This window comes from Labrus mixtus, chromosome 17, assembly GCF_963584025.1.
Source record: "Labrus mixtus chromosome 17, fLabMix1.1, whole genome shotgun sequence".
NCBI classification, from domain to species: Eukaryota; Metazoa; Chordata; class Actinopteri; order Labriformes; family Labridae; genus Labrus; species Labrus mixtus.
Genome location: NC_083628.1, coordinates 14,327,759 through 14,347,534, shown reverse-complemented (window position 1 = coordinate 14,347,534; position 19,776 = coordinate 14,327,759). Strand labels below are relative to the sequence as shown.

Here is a 19,776-nt window from a genome sequence, read left to right as displayed (position 1 = left end):
TCAATAATGTCACATCACAGTCGGGTTCTGTCGGGTTTTAGTAATTGCAGCTCTCTCTTGCAAATGAATCCTGAAAGTCATGACACAGCACATAATAAACACCCAACCTGCAGCTTGTTTTGTGTTACAGACGGCTTTTTTTTAAGCTTTATTTTTGGGCTTATTATGCCTTTATCTATCAGTATCTAACCCACATCTCTACAAAGAAACTACTTTGATTGTAATGCTGAATAATATTATACATGTGGCTTTTTATGTAGTTGATGCACTAAAGACAAAATGTAAAAGTTTTAAGATGATGAAACTGTTAATGTATCAAACATCTAAAAAGAGAAGAAAAGAGAATACTTGAATAACAGAAATTAATACTGACCCTGCTGTTACCTAAAGTCCTAGATCGTAGTAAATGGGTTTTTTCCAACGTGCACATTTCTATGCTTTTGAAATTCATCATTCTCAATCTACTGCTGTTCTCCAGGACCTACTCAAACACACGCCCACAAGTCACCCGGACCACCCTCTTCTGCAGGACGCCTTACGGATCTCCCAGAACTTCTTGTCCAGCATCAACGAGGAGTCAACGCCCAGACGGCAGTCTGTGACCGTCAAGAAAGGAGAGGTGAGCGTTCACAGTTAATCACTGAAATGAGCCACAACCTGTTTATACCCTATTCTTATATTTTATTTGGATACAACAAAGTGGTTTCAGGTTGACAAGAAGACATACCTCAAAAGTTAAACAGCAGACTGAAATGATATATCTTTTCCTTCCCTTGTCATTGTGGGTCACAACATATTTATTAAATGTTGTATAAGGATAAAACATTTTATCTTTAAAATGACATAACATATACAGTTGAGATGCAGATTATAGTCTTTGTCCTTTAGTTTAACTCTTTCCAGCTTTGATGTTTAGCATCATGTTCTCATGATGTCATGACCCCGCCCTCTAAATGCCCTTGAAGTCAGTGCCAAATGAGCGTATAGGGGCCGCCAGTCAGCAGCCTAAAGCAGAGCCTCATGCCCATATATGGACATACCAGGGTTGCCTAGCTGAGGGTGATTCTCTGTTTGTTCAGCGTGTCTCTTGTGGCCTCCCATCCCTCCGTCTCCCCTAATGCAAACACACACACATTCACACACACGCACACACACATAAACACACACATACACACACACACACACACATAAACACACACATACACTACCCCCCACTGTCTCTGTCCCCCGGAGATGACTTGACGCACATGAATGGCTGCCTCTTGATTGATAGCTCGTGTGACACTGCCGTACGTAATGCTTTGTAATGAGCCAACAGTCTGCTCTGACTGGCGGATTCACAGTTAATTATTCATAAACGGAGGGTGGGAGTGAACGAGCGAAAAGGGCCGATCCAGCTCCTCCCTCTGCTCACAGGGGGGTCATTACTGCACCCTTTCCATGCGCACACACGATACACACACTTTCCTACTCTCTGTTCCGCTCACCCCATCTCTTTTTCTCTTCCTCTTGTTTGCCTTTGAACGTATACACACACACACACACACACACACACACACACACACACACACACACACACACACACACACACACACACACACACACACACACACACAGAATGACACACGCACACATACGTTCCCTCCTATCCCCACAGGCCCCAGTTCCATCCCAATCAGTCCAGAACTCCACACCAGTCATCAAATATTTATCGTAGATACATGAAAGCAGCGCATGGAAATCGATTGGGCTCATTATATTGTACCTTAGAGTGTATTATATTCTCAAGGATTCTGTCTGCAAATCACCAACTGTGCTGCAACATAAATCTCACTTTAGTCATCAGAAGATGTTGTTACCTAGAAAGTTGAGAATCTGAACCTAAAAAACACACCGTTTAAGATTATAAGAACTTACAAGTTGAGAGGGTTTTGTTTGAGTGATGTTTTAATATCTTTAATTGCATAAAATACTCAATGTTTGTAGCTCAAGTTTATCCAGTAGCAGTACAGGTATCTGCAGCGGCCTCAGGTGCTGCCTTGAAGACGGTGTTGGGTATCGTTGAGTATGACCAAACTGATACCAAATTTATTAGAATATAACAAACAACGACAGAGAGATGCTCGCAGAGAGTGTAGCTTAAGTCAAAGATAACAAATGTCAGCGATCATTGTTTTTCAACCAATGTTATGTACATTTTGTAATTGAACAAGTATCTTAAGGCAGTGGTTCTCAACTGGTCTCCTTAACTCCTTAATCAGAAATCACGACCCAAGTTTCAGATATTGTTCAACCAATGCGATTTGTTTCATGAAAAAGTGTGCTGTTTGGGCCTCAGATGGAACAAAACATATGACAGAACAAAGAGATGAAGCAAAACGATCATGTTTGAAAAGTGATTTTGAGACTATTTGACACTTTTTTTCCCCCTCAGGCACGCTTTCGCAAACCCACTGAGAATGACTCCACGACCCACTTTTGGGTCCAGACCCACCAGTTGAGAACCACTGTCTTAGGGTACTCTACTGTATATGGGCTAATACTCTTGTCTCAGTATCATACTAGGTAATATTGAAGAAAAAATTGTTTCAGAAAATCTTTATTGACACCAAGATTTCTTTTGGTGCCTTTAGATGTCAAAAAGGGAATTGGTTCTCTCGATAGCACTAATGGTTTAGATAGAAACGTCAACAGATATGATGGAGACACAATTACATTTATTTAATTTAAAGCCATCTTATCTCACCATAAAACACAGTATTTTCTGATTAATCGTTACATTTTCAGTTGTTTTGTACACTTTTTATGATTAAAAAAGGCGAGAACTGTCAAGTATCACAAGTCAACAGGAAAGAGAACACAGTGGTTGCTTGTGTTTCTCTTGGACTATAGAGATTCCAGGAAATGCCGAAGTGTCAATCCAATGTGTACATACTAGCTTGTAACCAGTGGTTTATTCAGTGCAGGCATGCAGGAGCAGAGCAGCACAAGTGGCCCCCAGAGGCCCTCACCCGACCATATGAGGGGAGGGGACAAACAGAAGCTGCTTAATTAAAATGCAAATGATGACGCTGCCTAAATCTCAATTCACCTCCTCGCTCTGCTTTGTTTGCCTGTGGGAAAGATATGCTCTGGGTATGTGTGTGTGTGTGTGTGTGTGTGTTTTTCCTTTCGCTTTTTCTTTCATCATCACACAAGAATGTCCCCACATACTCACAAATACAGAGGAAGTTCACGCACAAGCGCTTCCATGCCCCTTCAAGCGTGTATTCTAAATATAAATATAGATCTTTTGTATATTCATGCCATTACTCGGGTACACGCTCTTAGAGAGGCTCCTCCAGGAGATGGTCAATATTTAATCTGTGTTCTGTGCCGTCAGCGTGCTCTGCCTCACGCCGCTCTCCATCCACGTTGTTTTTTTTTTTTTTTTGCTGATGCTCCAGTCAGCTATTATGAGAACGGGAGAAAGTCACATTTCTCCTACTGGCAGTTCAATATTAAGAAAATGTCATCGGATGCGCTGAGACAGCTGGTTTGTTAAGGGTGTAGGCGCCAGTAGCAGAGCAAAGCAGCAGCACAAACATATTTTCAAAATTGTCAGATTACTGAAGTAGAAATGAGCCTTAACTGGAATATGACTCGGCTCAGATGTAAAACAATAAGCTTTAATTAAAAGTGTCTACAGGCGTTTCTGTGACTGTGGAAACACTTAAAAACTCATTAAAGCAGCATTATTTAGGCTGCAATTATTATAGTTTGTTTCTGTTGAGTTCCTCATTCAAAAATGAACATTCTTAATTCTCATTAAATAGAGTCGGAACCTTTTGTTCAGGGTTTTTAAATAATAGATTTGAATGTGCCGACTAAGCAGATTCCTTTGTGCAGTGTTTAAGTTGCTTGTCTTGCTTTCACTCACACTCAGTTAGAGGCCTGTAAATCCTTAATCCAGCTGTTATCCCTCCCTTTATTTGATCTCTTTATCAGGAGATCAATGGCAGAGAGGATTATCACTGAGGCCTGATGGGTAGTGTAGTTTATCAGAGGTAATTTCCTGTCCAGTTAACACACCTGAAATATGAGACTAATCTAGTTACTGTGGAAAACTGACCCTTATTTTTAATCTGCATGTATCATTGTCAGTAGTTTGTCAGTGAGAGAACCATCTGTATTGACATACAACTTAATCTGCTGTTGTACTTTTGGTTCAATAATCCAATCAAAGACCTAGCCTAGCCTAAAATTTTCATCTGCCTTGACATGCAGAACACACACAATATTATTTCAAAGAGGAAAATCATAGCTGTGCCGGCCTGTGTGGGTTCAAAGGTATCCTGAAAACCAGCGACCACACCCGACATCACAGCTAGGTGTGGCCGCGGGTGTGTCATAATTAAAACCACTGTGATTCGGGTGGTACAGTACCAAAGTGCCACCATTACATCACTGCTGCGCAGGGTGTGGAAAAGCATGGAGTCACATCCAGTTAGAGAGGAGGGCGACATGAATAGACTGGGCACATTTATTTAAAAAAAAAAAATAATAATAATAATTTTAAGGGACAGACAGGAAAGAAGAATAAAAATAAATAGAAAGATAAAACTATAAATGAACTAGTGTCAAATCTTTTGAATTCTAAAACAAGTCTAAAGTGTGACAGGCGTTATTACTTGTGTCTTAAATACCAACGTTAACGTGCTACTATACTAAGATGCTGAACATGGTGAGCACAAATCCTTGTCTTTATAGCCGTGTGCCTGTTAGCATGCTCACATTTAGCTCAAAGATGACATCATCAAAACGTCCTAACATGGCAGCTTACACTTAGTCTTGTTTCTACTTACTCATACAACAAAATTCAAGTTTTCAAAGACTTTGCTTGAGTTCATGACGCAGTAGGCTACTTGAGAAACAAATAGGAATCAGAGTTAGTTTTATGTGGTCACATACAAGGTCTTGTATCCATGTTTATTTTCAATTATTTTCTATTGAAAGTTGAATCCCTAAATGGAAATATGGAAATAACAACATTTGAAATAACACTCTTTAAAACTTCTTATTACAACAGGGATGTGGATGAAATGGAACCAGTGGTCAGACTGTTTGTTTGTGACACACTGATTGGTCCACTGGTACTTTTAATATGAATGTATAATAAGCCAGTGTGACCATATCTTACTCCAACTACTGTACAGTCTAAATATAGACTGACATATATGACAGCATGTAGATTGACAGAAGTGAGGCAAGACGGAGCGTTGTTTTATATTCTAGCTAAGAAAATATCCTCAGGAGGATTACGCTGCATGTGGAAAGACTTCATAGATGTGCCCTTCTTGTGGCATCAGAGTCCCACAACCTGAAGCTGGAGACTGAATGATGAACATTGACTGAACATACTGAACAGACACTCGTAATGAGGAATATTTAGTCTGTAATCCAACACAAACCGACTCAGGGAAAAGGAAGGGAAAGTGAAATCAGGTGTGCTCTGATAGGTGTTGCATCCTGTCCTTTGTGCCCACAATAGTAAACTAAAAAACAACAGATGATAGAAAGCAGATGATGGAAGTTATCCGTCATTGGCTGTCATTATCGCAGCCTTCATTATCTAGCTGGTAATGAATAATTACATCCACCAGTGGGAATTAGATTTCAATTAGATCCTTATTTCAGCACTCAGAACATGATTGGAATCTGTCGTACAGTAGGATCTTTTTTTTGGGGGGGGGGGGGGGGGGGGTTTAGCAAGTAGAAGAAATGCCTTAACAACAGATCTCTGCAGTGGAGCAGCTTCTGTGACGTGTCGACAGTAAACTGCAGCATGACATCCAATCCTCTGGGAGCTCCTCTGGTTCACTTGTTTCTCTTATTTGCCCTCTTCTTCTTTCCGTTCTCTTTTAGCCATTTACTTTCATTTCATGTGCTGTCAGGGTTGTGTCTTTCTGATTCTCTGGCACATTTTCTCCCTGCTGTTAGTGTCATTGTAGGTTTAACCTCCACATCATGTGCACTGAGTGTAACAGCATGCTCTCTCTGTTTGTCAGCATATGTCCTGTCAGGTTTTTTCTTTTTTTTTTAAAGCACATTAAAAACCTCTCCTACACAAAGCACGGGTTCCACTTAAGTGTGTTCTGGTGGTGACAGTTAGCTGTGTGGTCACGATGGAGAGAGGAGGAGGAAGAGGACAGGAGGGGGAGGGTACGAAGAAGAAAAGGAGGACGTGATTGGTTCTGAAAAAGTGTGATGTCATGCTTTATGGCATCGCTGCTAAGATTGTTAAAAAAAAAATGTACTTTAGGTAGTGATCACTCTGTAATGATGAACTCTTAGGTAAGTTTGTTTTAAGTCCTTTAAATCCTATCAAGCAAACGTCTGGCCAAGAAGTATTCTGGTAACAGAACAAATCCAAATGGAAGATACAAAATAACATTTTTGCTTCAACAAGTTATGATCTTTATAATCATTATATGCCATTTTTGACAGGATCTCTTTCTGTGGCAGTCTAATTTAAAGAAATCTCAATATATTCTCTAGTTTTTGCACAGTTATAATTTCCTCCTCTACATATAAACCCAAGTTTATGACCGTGTGAAAGTGAACGGTTTACTATCGAGTCGTGGTTTGACTTTTGTTTGCTCCCCGTTTCGTTCCAAGTCTATTCTTGTGAATGCGGTTTCTTTTTTTTTTGGAAAATGGCATCACTGCCCCCTTTTGGCAAATAACGGTATTACACGCCTCATTACATAGTCTGACATCAGTGATGTGTCCCAAAGCTCTGAACAACACTGTTCACTCTAATAGTTACGTCATTGATTCTTCTGTGTGCTCGCAATGTATTGTTAAGCCAGTTTTTTCTTTTTATTAATGCAATCAAATGCAAACAATCGACACTTTTGTTTATAAAAAAAAAAGTCCTCTTATCAAAATTGGTTAATTTTGAGCACATTAGCTTTGTGAAAATGTAAAAGAGGATGCTGCAGCAAGTAGAAGCACATAACTCCTTTGCTGTCCTTCTCTTCTAACCTATATACTTTCCTTGTATCCTCCAAGTTTCTTTCTTGTCTAAGAGGATAAATCTGTTTCCTCACAGCAGCTCGAAAGAGAATCCTCGTATGTTACTGTTTTATTATTGAACACGGTTTCAATGCTTATTTGACCTGCCAACCAAATAGAACTACCGAAGCAACGAATGAACAACTACTGAGTTATCAACAATCAAAGCTTTGTGTCACTGACCAATCACTGCTGTCTGTTGTTGCTACAGAACCGGCAGCTTCTGAGGGACAGTTTCATGGTGGAGTTGGTGGAGGGAGCGAGAAAGCTGCGGCACGTCTTCCTCTTCACTGATCTGCTGCTCTGCGCCAAGCTGAAGAAACAGATCGGAGGGTAAGACAAATGACTGTTTGACATCCTCAGCAAATTTGAAGTGAAATACATCAGATTCTTGAATAATAAATAACTGCAATTTATTCACATCTACCTTTCATATTGACACATCGTCCTTCTTTTACTCACCTGTCATCATTCATCCCCCCCTCTATTTCCTGTCCTTTTCCCACTGCAGCAAAAACCAGCAGTATGACAGTAAGTGGTACATCCCCCTGACTGAGCTGACCTTCCAGAGCCCAGAGGAGGCGGAGCCTCTTACCATCCCTCAGGTCCCTGATGAAGAGCTGGACGCCATGAAGATCAAGATCTCACACCTCCGCAGTGAGCTCCAGAGAGAGAAGGTAGCGGTAATGCACACATATATAGATGTACAGACACAGATAGTCAGAGACACATTTCCCTCAATAATGAAGCATTTTCCATATTTGTGTTTTCAGAGAGCAAACAAGGGTTCAAAGGTCATTGATCGTCTCAGGAAGAAGCTGACGGAACAGGAGTCTCTGCTTCTGTTAACGTCTCCGAGCTTGCCTCTCAGAGTCTACAACAAGAGTGGCAAGGTGATGACACTATTCAACTTGAGTTCTCTATTTTAATCAACATTTCTGCCCCACCTTCCTCCTCCTGACTTTCCCTGTACGGTGCATATTTCATCTGTTCTGCTTGTTTGCCGTCCTCTGTTCCACATCCAGCACAGTATCTTCTCCTTTTGCTTTTATTAACATGGATTTTGCTTAATCTGTTTTGTGCTTTCTCGTGTCAAAATGAAATGATTGCTGTATGAATCTTTTCAGTGTTTCTCCCCATAGATATATGATGATAATTTAACAGCCTCTACTTTTTGTATGTGTGTTCAGAGTTACAGTTTCCTGATTTCCTCTGACTATGAGCGCGCTGAGTGGAGGGAGATAATGAAGGAACAGCAGAAGAAATGTAAGTGTCCCAGAAATGTCGCGCAGACAAAGTCTGATCCAGCTCCCAACCGTTGGATTAAATCATCCCTCTCACATAACATCCTAAAGGCTTGAGAATGTGCACGACTAGAATTAACAGTTGGCACTTATTTGTCTTTCCTGAAGGTTTAAAAACTTCCTCGCTGACTTCCATGGAGCTTCAAATGTTGACAAGCTCCTGCCTCAAACTGCAGACTGTCCATCACATTCCACTTAGTATCAATAAAGATGGTAAGCCATTTGACTTTCTTTTTGTCTGACATTGCCACATGATTGAAGAGAGAATACTGGACATCTAAATAAGTTAGTTATCTAGAGGTCGCACCCTTTCATTATGTTTAATAATTATATTTACAACGAGGCATGCAGAGATTTAAACCACAGATTTTAAACTCTTCAGGGCTGTTCTTTCCCCTTTTTCCATGTCTGATTCTTCTCCAACACAAACAGAGATGTGCATGTTTTTCTAACCCCTCCTCAACCTTTTTTTTTTTTTTTTTTTTTCCTCTCTCTGCTCACTGACTGTTTTTCCAGAGGATGAATCCCCTGGTCTCTGCGGGTTCCTGAATGTAATCGTCCACTCTGCCTCCGGCCTCAAACAGAGCTTGAGTGAGTCACTGGACTTTGGCCTCCGTGCAGACAACAGAGAATACAGATAATTAGACAAAATTAGTTTGATGTGACCATGGAGCTGTGGGAAACACTGTTGTGTCGTTGTTTTCTTTTCAAAGCATTTTTGGAATCAGTAACCAGTAGTTTAACTTTTAGTTTAAAGTTTTACAGTTTGGTTTATCTTCTGGGGGGATAACATTGAACATTTAGTCAGTTCAGTTACTTCACAAACAAACACTTATCAATTCAAACCCAGTAACTCTTCAATCGGCTCTCCTCTTTATCAGATCTCTACTGCACATTGGAGGTGGATTCCTTCGGCTTCTTTTCGAGTAAAGCTAAGACGAGAGTGTATCGATACACCACTGAACCCAAATGGAACGAGGTAAGAGTATGTCTTATATATCTGCCCAGTCAGAATAAAAATGCCCCTGCAGGCTTTGATTTTAGTGAATTAAACATGATGTTGTTATATTAGAGTTTAATCTTAAATCGTACATATTTATTTCTCTTCAATTTAGAAAAACATGTAGGAACATATCTATGCTGTTTCTGACATCTGCTCCTGTAATCACCTAGCTTTCCATCTTTAGGTAGTGAAAAAGATGTCAGCCCTTATATAGCATCTGCAGCCCCCTGCAAACACACACAAATGCACCAACATGTATGCAAGCAGCTATACATTCACAGCTGGATGTTGAAAGTTAGTACTGCAGAAAGAAGAAGAGCTTTAAGACACAATCAGTGGTTTACTTTTTTCCTCTTGGACCCAAAGACTCTTTGAGGATTTTTTTGCCCAGCAAAGTGGAAATAATATCAGCTAATGAGGGGCTGCTGGTGATGACTCACATCTGTCCAAATGCTAAGTGAACCGACGCAGTGTGGGCCTTTGAACGATGTGCAAACCATATGTAGAGAGATCCAGTACTGCACATAATTACAGGGAAAGTTGGTCAGCTGCGGTGGGATTTATGGATTTAGAAGTAGGTGGTAGATGGATGCTGATTTTCCTGGAGGAGTAACCAGTGTTTCTCTTTGCATTTGACATTATTGCTCTCTCTCTCTCTCTCTCCCATGATGCCCCTTGTCCTTCAATCTTGAATGTTTTTTTTTTTGCATAAAAGTTAGCAAAATCAAATTTCCCTACACCTGATTTTTTTGTGTTCCCTCCCTCAGGAATTTGAGATTGACCTGGAGGGCTCTCAGACCCTGAGGCTGCTCTGCTACGAGAAGTGCTACAACAAGACCAAGCAGAACAAAGAGGATGGAGAGAGCACGGACCGCATCATGGGGAAAGGACAGATCCCGGTATGACATGACGTCAACCCCCTTTTTCTGCAAACCCACCATGAGTCATTACCGATAGGCGGTTATGTCACTGCGACTGCTACAGAGCATGAAATCCAAGTCATTGCTCAATGAGTGGTTTAAACTGGGCATGATGTTACCAAATGGCTGATTAGATGAATTAGCCTGTTATGTAATAGTGGTTAGGGTCAGGTTAAATGGAGGGTGTCATTTTAATATTAAAAAAGCGATGATGTGACACTTTAAGTCGCTGCCCATCCTAACACATGAGGAAATAACATCAATGAAGAGCTTCTTACAAACACACCAAAACCCTGATAATAATCCAGAGCAAACCCACCCAGACAATGTCCTGAGCCTGAGTCTGTCTGTGACTAACTGATAATAAATAGCAGGTGATCAGGTTGCCAAGACGACGGCAGCCTGCACTATAATGCCAAGCGTCACTCAAGAGATCAACAGAGAGAGAGAGAGCAGAGATACAAGACACAGAGGGATGCAGGCATACAGAAAGAGTCTCTTCTTTGATTCATGAAAACCTTTATTTAACACCTCTACAAACATCAAGTGTGTGTTTTTTTATGTTCATGTATGTGTGAGATCTAACACCACTGGATACACTCACAAAAACAATAAGATGATCCTTTCCTGGTGTCAGCACGTGTAAAAACCATGAACATTCAGAAAATTAGATGACTCTTACCATTTTTTTTACGAGTGATATCTGAATTTAATAATCATTAGAAACAATGGTGTACCTTTAGCTTTGATATCAGCCTTTTTATCAGCAGTTTTCATTGAGATCATCAGCCCCTATCTCGAACAAATTGTTCAAACTGCATCCAAGTATCCTTTTTGCTTGTGTTCTGCCAAACTGTGATTTACAGTCACACACTCCCCCTAGTGGCTCCTTCAGTAACCCTGCTACATGATCGGTTCTATACAGATGATGTCATTCAAAACAAACCACGCAGAGGGTGCTGAGAAAGTCGCAGAGCAGGATTTTCATATATCCAGGGCCAGAAACTGCTTTCCCTGTTCTCAGTAGAAGCCACTGACACTAAAGAACCCCACAGATTGTCTGTGTTCTGCAAATCAGATGAATATTTATGACAGGGGGCCTAATGGCATATTGAACACATGTCAATACAGCTTCAACATTTTATACTGTTAACATATTAAACGTATTTATCATGAAGACTCGCCGATGGCTCTGCTGTTTTCAGTGGAGCATAATTCTTAGTGGATAAACGGCTCAAAACGAATAGCACTCCCAGCAGTGAAAGATTCAGTTATGAGAAACATGATCCAGCTTTGCACGCAACCAGATGGGCCTTAGCCTAGGTAAACATACAAGATACAGTATACAGAGTGTGTTTGTGTACGTGTGTGTGTGTGTGTGTGTGTGTGTGTGTGTGTGTGTGTGTGTGTGTGTGTGTGTGTGTGCCAGGCTTTTATTGGCACAGATGGCATGTCTCTTCAGATCTGAGTGTGTTTGTGCATGTTTGGGTGTCAATGTTGTCTCTTTAAACAAATAAGAATGTTCATCATATATGGGAACAATACAGTAAAATAATGAAACTAAATAACAAAACCACATTTGAAAACATTCCACTACAGCGGTGGGAAGATTTCTACTGTTGATGTTATTCTATCTGAACTCTCTGCAATATGGATGTATCTAGGCAGTATGTAAGAAGAACAACAGTGTGTAAAGATGATGTAATCCTAACATAGCAAGCAAATATTAAAATTCATTGAGGTGGTATTATATATGTACTCATGGGAAAAAAGTAATAGTGTAACCTGTAACCTTCCTGAAGTTATTTTTTAATATAAAGATTACTAACAGACTAAGAAACACCTTTGGTATTGGTGGAATATGCACTCAAATGTTTACTGTAGTAAATTACAAAACAAGACTAAAAGTACTTTGTTAAAAGTAAAAGACTTGATTAAAATTTTCAATTTATGTTAGATTTCAAAATGAAAGCTTCTTTCCTTCTTTACATAGACCTTGACAGGACAAATCTGAGGGGTCTTGCAATGATGGGGAAAAAATCTGCTAAAATATGTTTTTCTCTTTTTTATTATCCGTGCAGGCTATGTTTCCGTTAAAGGCTATTTTGAACAGCTGTTGAAATACAAGAAGTTAGACCATTTGGATTAACACGTTTGATTGAAAAAATGCAAATTGATGACCATCTTGAAGGATTAGCTACAGTCAAAGTTTAATATTGCAAACATTTGAATAAAAAGCACTAAAATGTTCAATTATTGTCATACCTATTGTGCTGTCCTTGTCTATTATCCAGCTGGACCCTCAGGCCCTGGAAGGCAAAGACTGGCAGAGAACAGTTATTCCAATGAATGGGGTGAGTACATTTCATTAAATATACTACTATCAAAGTATATTTTCTGTTTAGCGTCACTGTACAGTATATACTCCCTGTATGTTTAAAAGCTTTACTGATTTCATTGTGTCCACTAAATATGTAGCGCCAATAGTCTAATGTTTAATCGGCAGTAGCTCAAAGCAGAGTGAAATATTCACAAAGACTTCTCAAGGAAGTGGTTCAGCGTTTGATTTCTCTGTGAAGTCCTCATCTGGCTTTAACATGGCACAATATCCTCCAGATCCTGAACAGCTATATGGATGGATTTCAGGCTCCTAGATGGGCTTCCCACTTTGTAAACCTGCCTCAACTGTAAGCTCTTTCTTCCTGTGTCAGATTGAGGTGAAACTTTCCATAAAGTTCACCACCCGAGAGTTCAGCCTGAAGAGGATGCCCTCACGGAAGCCCATGGGTGTTTTCGGAGTCAAGATCTCCACAGTGACCAGGTGAGTTGACGTTTTAACACGAAGGAGATACCTCATTTTAGAGAAATGATCTTTATAGTTATGCTTGTTTATCGGTTTTTATGGCAGCATGACTGTTTTTTTGCTCCAATGGTGTTCCTCAGAGCTCTATTCTAGGTCTCCTCTTCTTCTGTTCATTTACTAATCTTGCAAGTGTGCCATTCTGATCCATGACAGAACAGGCCTTCTCTAGACACCTCATCCAGACTTCAGCGTGTTTTTGAACATTTATAAAACGTATTAAAAGTCTTCAGGTATTTTGAATGTTAAGAGTAATGCTAAATGGGCTGCATTGATGAAGTCCTCCAACCACTCAAAGTGCTTTACACTAAATGTCACGTTCACCCACTTTAACACAACATGCTCATAACATTGTGATGCAGCTAGTCATACCAACAAATTCTCACACTCTCTCACACTTAAGGCTTCTGGGAGCAGTTTGGAGTTTAGTATCTTCCATTCATTCATCGACTTATCTTGTTTGGGGTCGTTTTGAGGCTGGAGCTAATCCCAGCTGTCATTGGGCGAAACGGGGGGTACACGCTGGACTGGTCACCAGTCAGTAACAGGGCTGACATAGAGACAAAGAACCATTCGTGCTCACATTGACCCCAATGAACAATTTAGAGTTACCAATCAATCTAACCAGCATTTTGTTTTAATGTGGGAGGAAGCTGTAGTACAGGGAGAGAACCCACGCATGCATGGTTAGAACATGCACACGAAAGGCTCCTATCCAGCAAGGAATTCGAACCAGGAACCTTTATTTTCAGTGAGGAGGAAAAGTGCTTACTATTTTTCTCTTTTTGTGAATTATTTCTCACATCAACTATTTTGAGTTAGAGTCTAAATAAGGAATAAGGGAGACAGTTTTTAGGAATGGGAGGAAAGACGTTAGTAGAAAGATTGCTGTGCTGTTTGTTGTTTTGCACTTATGAGTGACATTAACGAGGATTGAAGATAACAATTGGGTTAACGAGATTTACCAGCAACAATTCATTAGCACAGTGTATAAAACATTTCCGCAGAAAGCACAAGCCAGAGGCATTATTAGCCCTTCAAGGAATCACAACAAAGAAAAAAACACTCTTGTTCGTTTTGTCCTTTGGTCTAAACAAAATATTTAGTGGCTCTTTAATCATTCCACATTAATGCTGGCAAGTGTTTTACTCCACATAAACTGCTTGTTGGTAATCATTACTGTTTGTGTCCATCCAGGCGGGAGCGCTCCAAGGTGCCCTACATTGTCCGGCAGTGCCTAGAGGAGATAGAGAGGAGGGGTATGGAGGAGGTGGGCATCTACAGAGTATCAGGGGTGGCTACTGACATTCAGGCCTTGAAGACTGCCTTTGACACCAGTGAGTACATACATGCTGCCTTTATCGATATAAAAACATATTCATTGTGCAGGGTTATGTATAAAGCTTTAAGAAATGTGTTATTTAATTGCCACCTGTATAAAATGTAAACAAAGAATGGTTTAGATCCTCAATATTTGTGTCCGGTTTTCATGCGGGGATTCTTAAAACTCCAAAATTATGACAGAATCATAAAGATATTTTCATTATTGTAATACTGTATTGTAAAGGTATGCTAAGAAGGGTCAGTTAATCAATACTTCCGCTTTGTTTTGCTGAGTTTTTTTTAACATGAGGCATTATCCCTGACATGAACCTATTAACCAGATATCTGAACTAATTTGTTATGACCTTGCATTTGCATTTTGTGTACCGTAAAACTTCAAATAGAAGCTCATCCCAATTTAAGGCCCAGTCCCTTTTACTAGCCTGGTGTTGCTGTACGATTTGACAAATAAAGGCAGCTACTGATATTATGCCCCTATTTCATAGACTGAAGTAAACAAAAGCTTATGCAATTAATTTAAGTTTTACGGTATGTCTTCATTGGGACTATTTTGTGTGGCGCGCGTGTATTTCACCAAGAATCTGAAAAATAAGATGCATGGTAATCGCCGCTTGAGCTGAGGTGTTTCCCTGTCTCATCATCATCGTCCTCATTCCTTGTCTTCATGCTGTTATCGTGTCTCTTCTGCAGACAATAAAGATGTGTCAGTGATGATGAGTGAGATGGACGTGAATGCCATCGCCGGGACCTTGAAGCTGTACTTCAGAGAGCTGCCAGAACCGCTCTTCACTGATGAGCTCTACCCTAATTTTGCAGGCGGCATCAGTAAGTCAATTTCCAACACTGCTAATTTGATCATAATAGATGCAACTTTCAAATGTCTAAAAGGAAAGTTTGGAGGATATGTTTAAAAAAAAACCTCTATTCCTTTCGTTCTGCACAGCTCTGTCTGACAGTGTTGCCAAAGAGAGCTGTATGCTGAACCTACTGCTGTCACTGCCAGAACCCAACCTGGTCACATTCCTTTTCCTTTTGGATCACCTGAAGAGGTAGGAACAAGTAAAGACACACTTGTGCTTGCGCAATATGCAGCCATGAATGTTCACATGCATTGACAGGACAAATACAACAGGTACATGCACAACAGCAAGCTGCAAATAGCTCTTATTGTCCCGGATAGATTTTCATTCCTTTTTTCTGTCCGTATGTTATTTAACTTTATATATATATATATGTCAAAGCAGCAAGTGTTACAGCTAATAATATTTTTTACATGAAACACGACAAAATGTTTCCGAGTACATATTTGCCTCATTAGCTCATTTCTTTCATGCTGCTTTTATACTACCAAGGACAAAAGTAGGTACTAGCAGGTGGGATGGCATTTAGATGCTGGAGCATTGTGTCTTCTGGTTACCATGGTGACATTTAAAGACAAGAGGCTTGAACATAATGACAGCACTTACAAGGCAGATACATGTGTTTCAAAGCATTACATGAGTATGTGATATACTATGCAGGGTTCAATCTCACCCTAATTATAAGAAAAAGAGCTATAAATGTGCAGTGATGGGCACACTTACCGAGGAAGCACAGGAAGAGTAGAAGGTAATATAATAATGTAGTAATAATCAGTATATAGGTATGACATAATGCTGCAATGATACCTATCCTGTCATTGAAATGTATTTCTACAGCTATGAGGACCATAGAGGTAAATAACTTTAACGATGAATAAAATGTCCACATGCTCTCTCGGCTGACTTTATTATGAATCATTTCACCACAAATAGAATCTTGTGAATGCCAGGGTTCCACACATAACACTCAGATCCATCACCGCGCATTAACATCACTTCCATGCTCTTGTTTTCGACTTAGTAGACCTGTTTTTTTTTCTCTCCTTAGGGTGGCAGAGAAGGAAAGTGTCAACAAGATGTCTCTCCACAACCTGGCTACCGTGTTTGGGCCGACCTTGCTGAGGCCTTCTGAGAAGGACAGCAAGATCCCCACTAACCCCACCCAACCCATCAGTATGGGAGACAGCTGGTCCCTGGAAGTCATGGCACAGGTGAACCACACAGATCTTACTTGGGAATGTAACATCTGAAAGGGGACATAATATGAAAAAAATCACTTTTACAGTGTTTTTGAATATATATTTTTATGCTTTTAGTCTGCATATGTCTTACAACACCAAGAAAAAATGCTCCATTTCAAATTTGCTCAGCTTGTGATGTTGGATTCTGGTAAACAAAAAATCCCCCCCCTCCCCTGGTATCTCCACCCATGGACTCCACCCCCGGCCTAGAACAAATGCAGGTCCGACATTTTTCCTCCTGCTACAGAGGATTGATATCTACCGTGAAAACTCATGGGGGGCTCATTGCATTTAAAGAGACACACACACCAAAACAGAGCGTTTTGAGAGAGCTGGTTTATACAGGGTCACAAACCTCCTCTGGTGCTTGATTCATGTTATATTTTGACCAAAGCACAGCACAGATGTTTCATTTAGACCACAGGGGACTGTTTGAAAAGGTGGAAAAGGCGTATAATATGTCCTTTTTAAACCAAAGTTAACATAAATGTAATTTTTATTTGGCAAACTTTTGACTCTTCCGTCTCTCGTTTCCTTCAAAAGGTCCAGGTGTTGCTGTATTTCCTCCAACTGGAGACCATCCCCACCCCGGATAGTAAACGGCAGAGCATCCTCTTCTCCACTGAAGTATAAAGCAAAGACGGACTCTGCTGACCTCAGATTGAGACGCTGAAGGAGTGAAAGAGACAAAACTGTGGCTCAAAGTGAGCCTGTATTAGTAGGTTTTTGAATTGACTTATCAGATTCAGTTAGGCTCCTGCAGCTGGAACAGATTGTCACTGGCGATGCCTGCTCCCTCAACCACAAGGGGGCGCCATTGGGCCTCTGAATCTAAAAGGAAGTGAAGTCCTTAGAGTTCATATCTGTCACTACCTGATGTTTGGATACATCTGCCTTCTTCATTTCTCCTCCTTCTTCTTTGTTGGTCTAAACCCTGAACTTCTAACGATCGAGTGGTTTTTAAATCAAGAAATTGTCAAAATCAGTTTGTAAAAGACCAAACTTTCTGGATTCTTGAATAAGTTTTGCCAACAAATCCAAGTTCTATCTCTCTTTTTTTGGAGGGATTGTTCCCCATCTTTGTTTGTTTGGGAAAATCGTCAGATATGTTTATCCATCTCAAACGTCACGTCCTGATGCGGACAATTCAAACACATCATCTCAGCGCAACGATCCTGAAAGAGACAAAGAGGAGACTTTGTGATGTTAGCTAAAGAAGAACATCTAGAGCTGCAACAACAGTGGCTTTTTTTTTCTTTTTCTTTTTGTGGAGAGCCAACACGTGTTCATCTAAGTGTTTACAACGTAAACAAACCCCAGTGAGTGTCAGAGACAAACCCCTAAAGCGTAAAGGAAGGACTGTACGGGAAAAAAAAAGGAAGGAACCTGACCATGAAAGCAAAATTCCTCTGTTCGTGTCGTTTGTGTCTGAAGTTAGTCTCCAGCTTAAATATCCAGGAAGCAATATATTTTCTAACATAGGAGTTGTCTGTGGTCATATCCGTGCTGACAAAATGTCCTGCTTATTGTAACATAGGACATCTTGCCAAAATTAATATGCTATTTGTTTCTCGGAGCAAAGGAAGCTGCTGTATTGACATATACAGTATGTACATAAACTTAAAGTTGTATTTTTTGTCTTTAAGTTAACAGTATAATCATTAATGCTATTGTTATAATTTATTTCCGGGGCCTTTGTGGGCACAAATCTGTTTTGTTTTTCTATGTGTTTGATTAAGAAAGTGGTAGGTCTTAGCCTTGACTTCAAGTCTTGCAGTAAATAAGCAGGATTTAGCCTTGTTCTTACGGAAACTACTCAGCTGTACTGTCCAGCCTATCAATAATTCATTTAGATATAATCAAGAACACACGTTGTAGTTACAGACTCTATGCTGCTGCGGGGGGAAAAAAAGGCACAAGCTCTTTAACTGCTGGGTTGTTGGTGAGCAGAGCGTCTCACATCCAGAGACCACCGCCTGTCTAGTGTAGACATTATGCAATGTCATAATACAGCACACACACACACACATACACACACACACAAAAACACACATATGACATAGTCTCTTTTTTTATACCATTTAATCTGTGGCTGCAGAATCGCACTCATGCATTGTTAGAACTACTGTATCACAATTCAAGTGACCTGAGCACTCGGCGGTAATGTACAAGAGCATATCTGTTGGATTTAATGAAGGAATAGGATTTTGTTTGATCTTCTACTTACTTTTTCTTTTTCTAATCTCATGCATATAAAAGTCAAATTAATGTCTCTTTAACTGTTCTACATCCTGACGAACCTGAAGGTGTCTAACTCAATGGCAAATTTAAAGGAAAGCTCTTAAAATATTTTGTTGTTTCCTAAATGACACGTTTCTCTTTTTTAATTTCTGTGTCCCTGATTGAACATGCAGGCATGTTTTATTTAGATTTTTTTTTTTTCATAATTGCTTTTTTATTGCTGTCTTTATTCACAGATGTTTTCATCATAGGCTTTATGATGTTTGTAACTTCAGAGTTTCTGGTTTACACAATTAAGGCATGACCATTCTTTTTTAACCAATTTACTGGATACGTTTGCAGTTTACTGAGTCATTCTTAAAAACAGAAGTAGTTGCCTATTGCACATTAAAACATGTTTTACATTTGAATACATTACCAAGAAGCAGGAGTTTGGTTGCTGAAGTGGTTTAGATAAGGCAGAAGAACGGGAGAACTACAGCTAGAAAACCCTGTTTCGAGTGTTTGAAGGAGCATCTGACTATTGTTTTTGGATAGATTTAAAAAGTGGGAGCATGTCCACTTAGATAATTTGATTACAATGGTTGTCTTCCGACATGTATCTTCGGCATTAAGTATTACCAATGACTAGTCTAGTGGATCTAATAAGGGTCTGTGTTTGGTTCCGTCCTTGTTTAAAATATCTTAAAGGGGCATATAACTCAATAACAGTCATCGTAACTCCTATCAAAAGTCAAGTTCTTACAACAACAAAAAAAAATGGCATTACACTTAAAAATCAAGAGGAGACTTCTGTTTGGATACAGATGAAATGTCAAGACACTATCACTCTCTTTTACACAATAACAGAAAAAAAAACACCTTTATTGTGTCAGCCCCATAAATTACAAATCCAAGCTTTTATTCTGAAAGGATTCATGCCTGCAGTCCCTGCACAGTTATGCATC

At 39.9% G+C, this 19,776-nt stretch overlaps 1 protein-coding gene across 1 annotated transcript in view; it reads left to right on the top strand.

Moving 5' to 3' along the window:
• bcr (BCR activator of RhoGEF and GTPase) overlaps window positions 1-17,590 on the top strand; it is an 84,965-nt gene extending 67,375 nt beyond the window's left edge. Inside the window, exons 8-23 of the mRNA XM_061062101.1 lie at window positions 479-619; window positions 7,268-7,389; window positions 7,568-7,733; window positions 7,830-7,949; window positions 8,247-8,322; window positions 8,469-8,573; window positions 8,877-8,951; window positions 9,242-9,339; window positions 10,131-10,262; window positions 12,578-12,637; window positions 12,995-13,104; window positions 14,341-14,480; window positions 15,178-15,312; window positions 15,431-15,536; window positions 16,396-16,558; window positions 17,132-17,590. Coding sequence (XP_060918084.1) covers window positions 479-619; window positions 7,268-7,389; window positions 7,568-7,733; window positions 7,830-7,949; window positions 8,247-8,322; window positions 8,469-8,573; window positions 8,877-8,951; window positions 9,242-9,339; window positions 10,131-10,262; window positions 12,578-12,637; window positions 12,995-13,104; window positions 14,341-14,480; window positions 15,178-15,312; window positions 15,431-15,536; window positions 16,396-16,558; window positions 17,132-17,221 — 1,839 coding nt within the window. The 3' untranslated portion in view covers window positions 17,222-17,590. The remainder of the gene's footprint in view (window positions 1-478; window positions 620-7,267; window positions 7,390-7,567; window positions 7,734-7,829; window positions 7,950-8,246; window positions 8,323-8,468; window positions 8,574-8,876; window positions 8,952-9,241; window positions 9,340-10,130; window positions 10,263-12,577; window positions 12,638-12,994; window positions 13,105-14,340; window positions 14,481-15,177; window positions 15,313-15,430; window positions 15,537-16,395; window positions 16,559-17,131) is intronic.
• The last annotated feature ends 2,186 nt before the right edge of the window (window positions 17,591-19,776 follow it).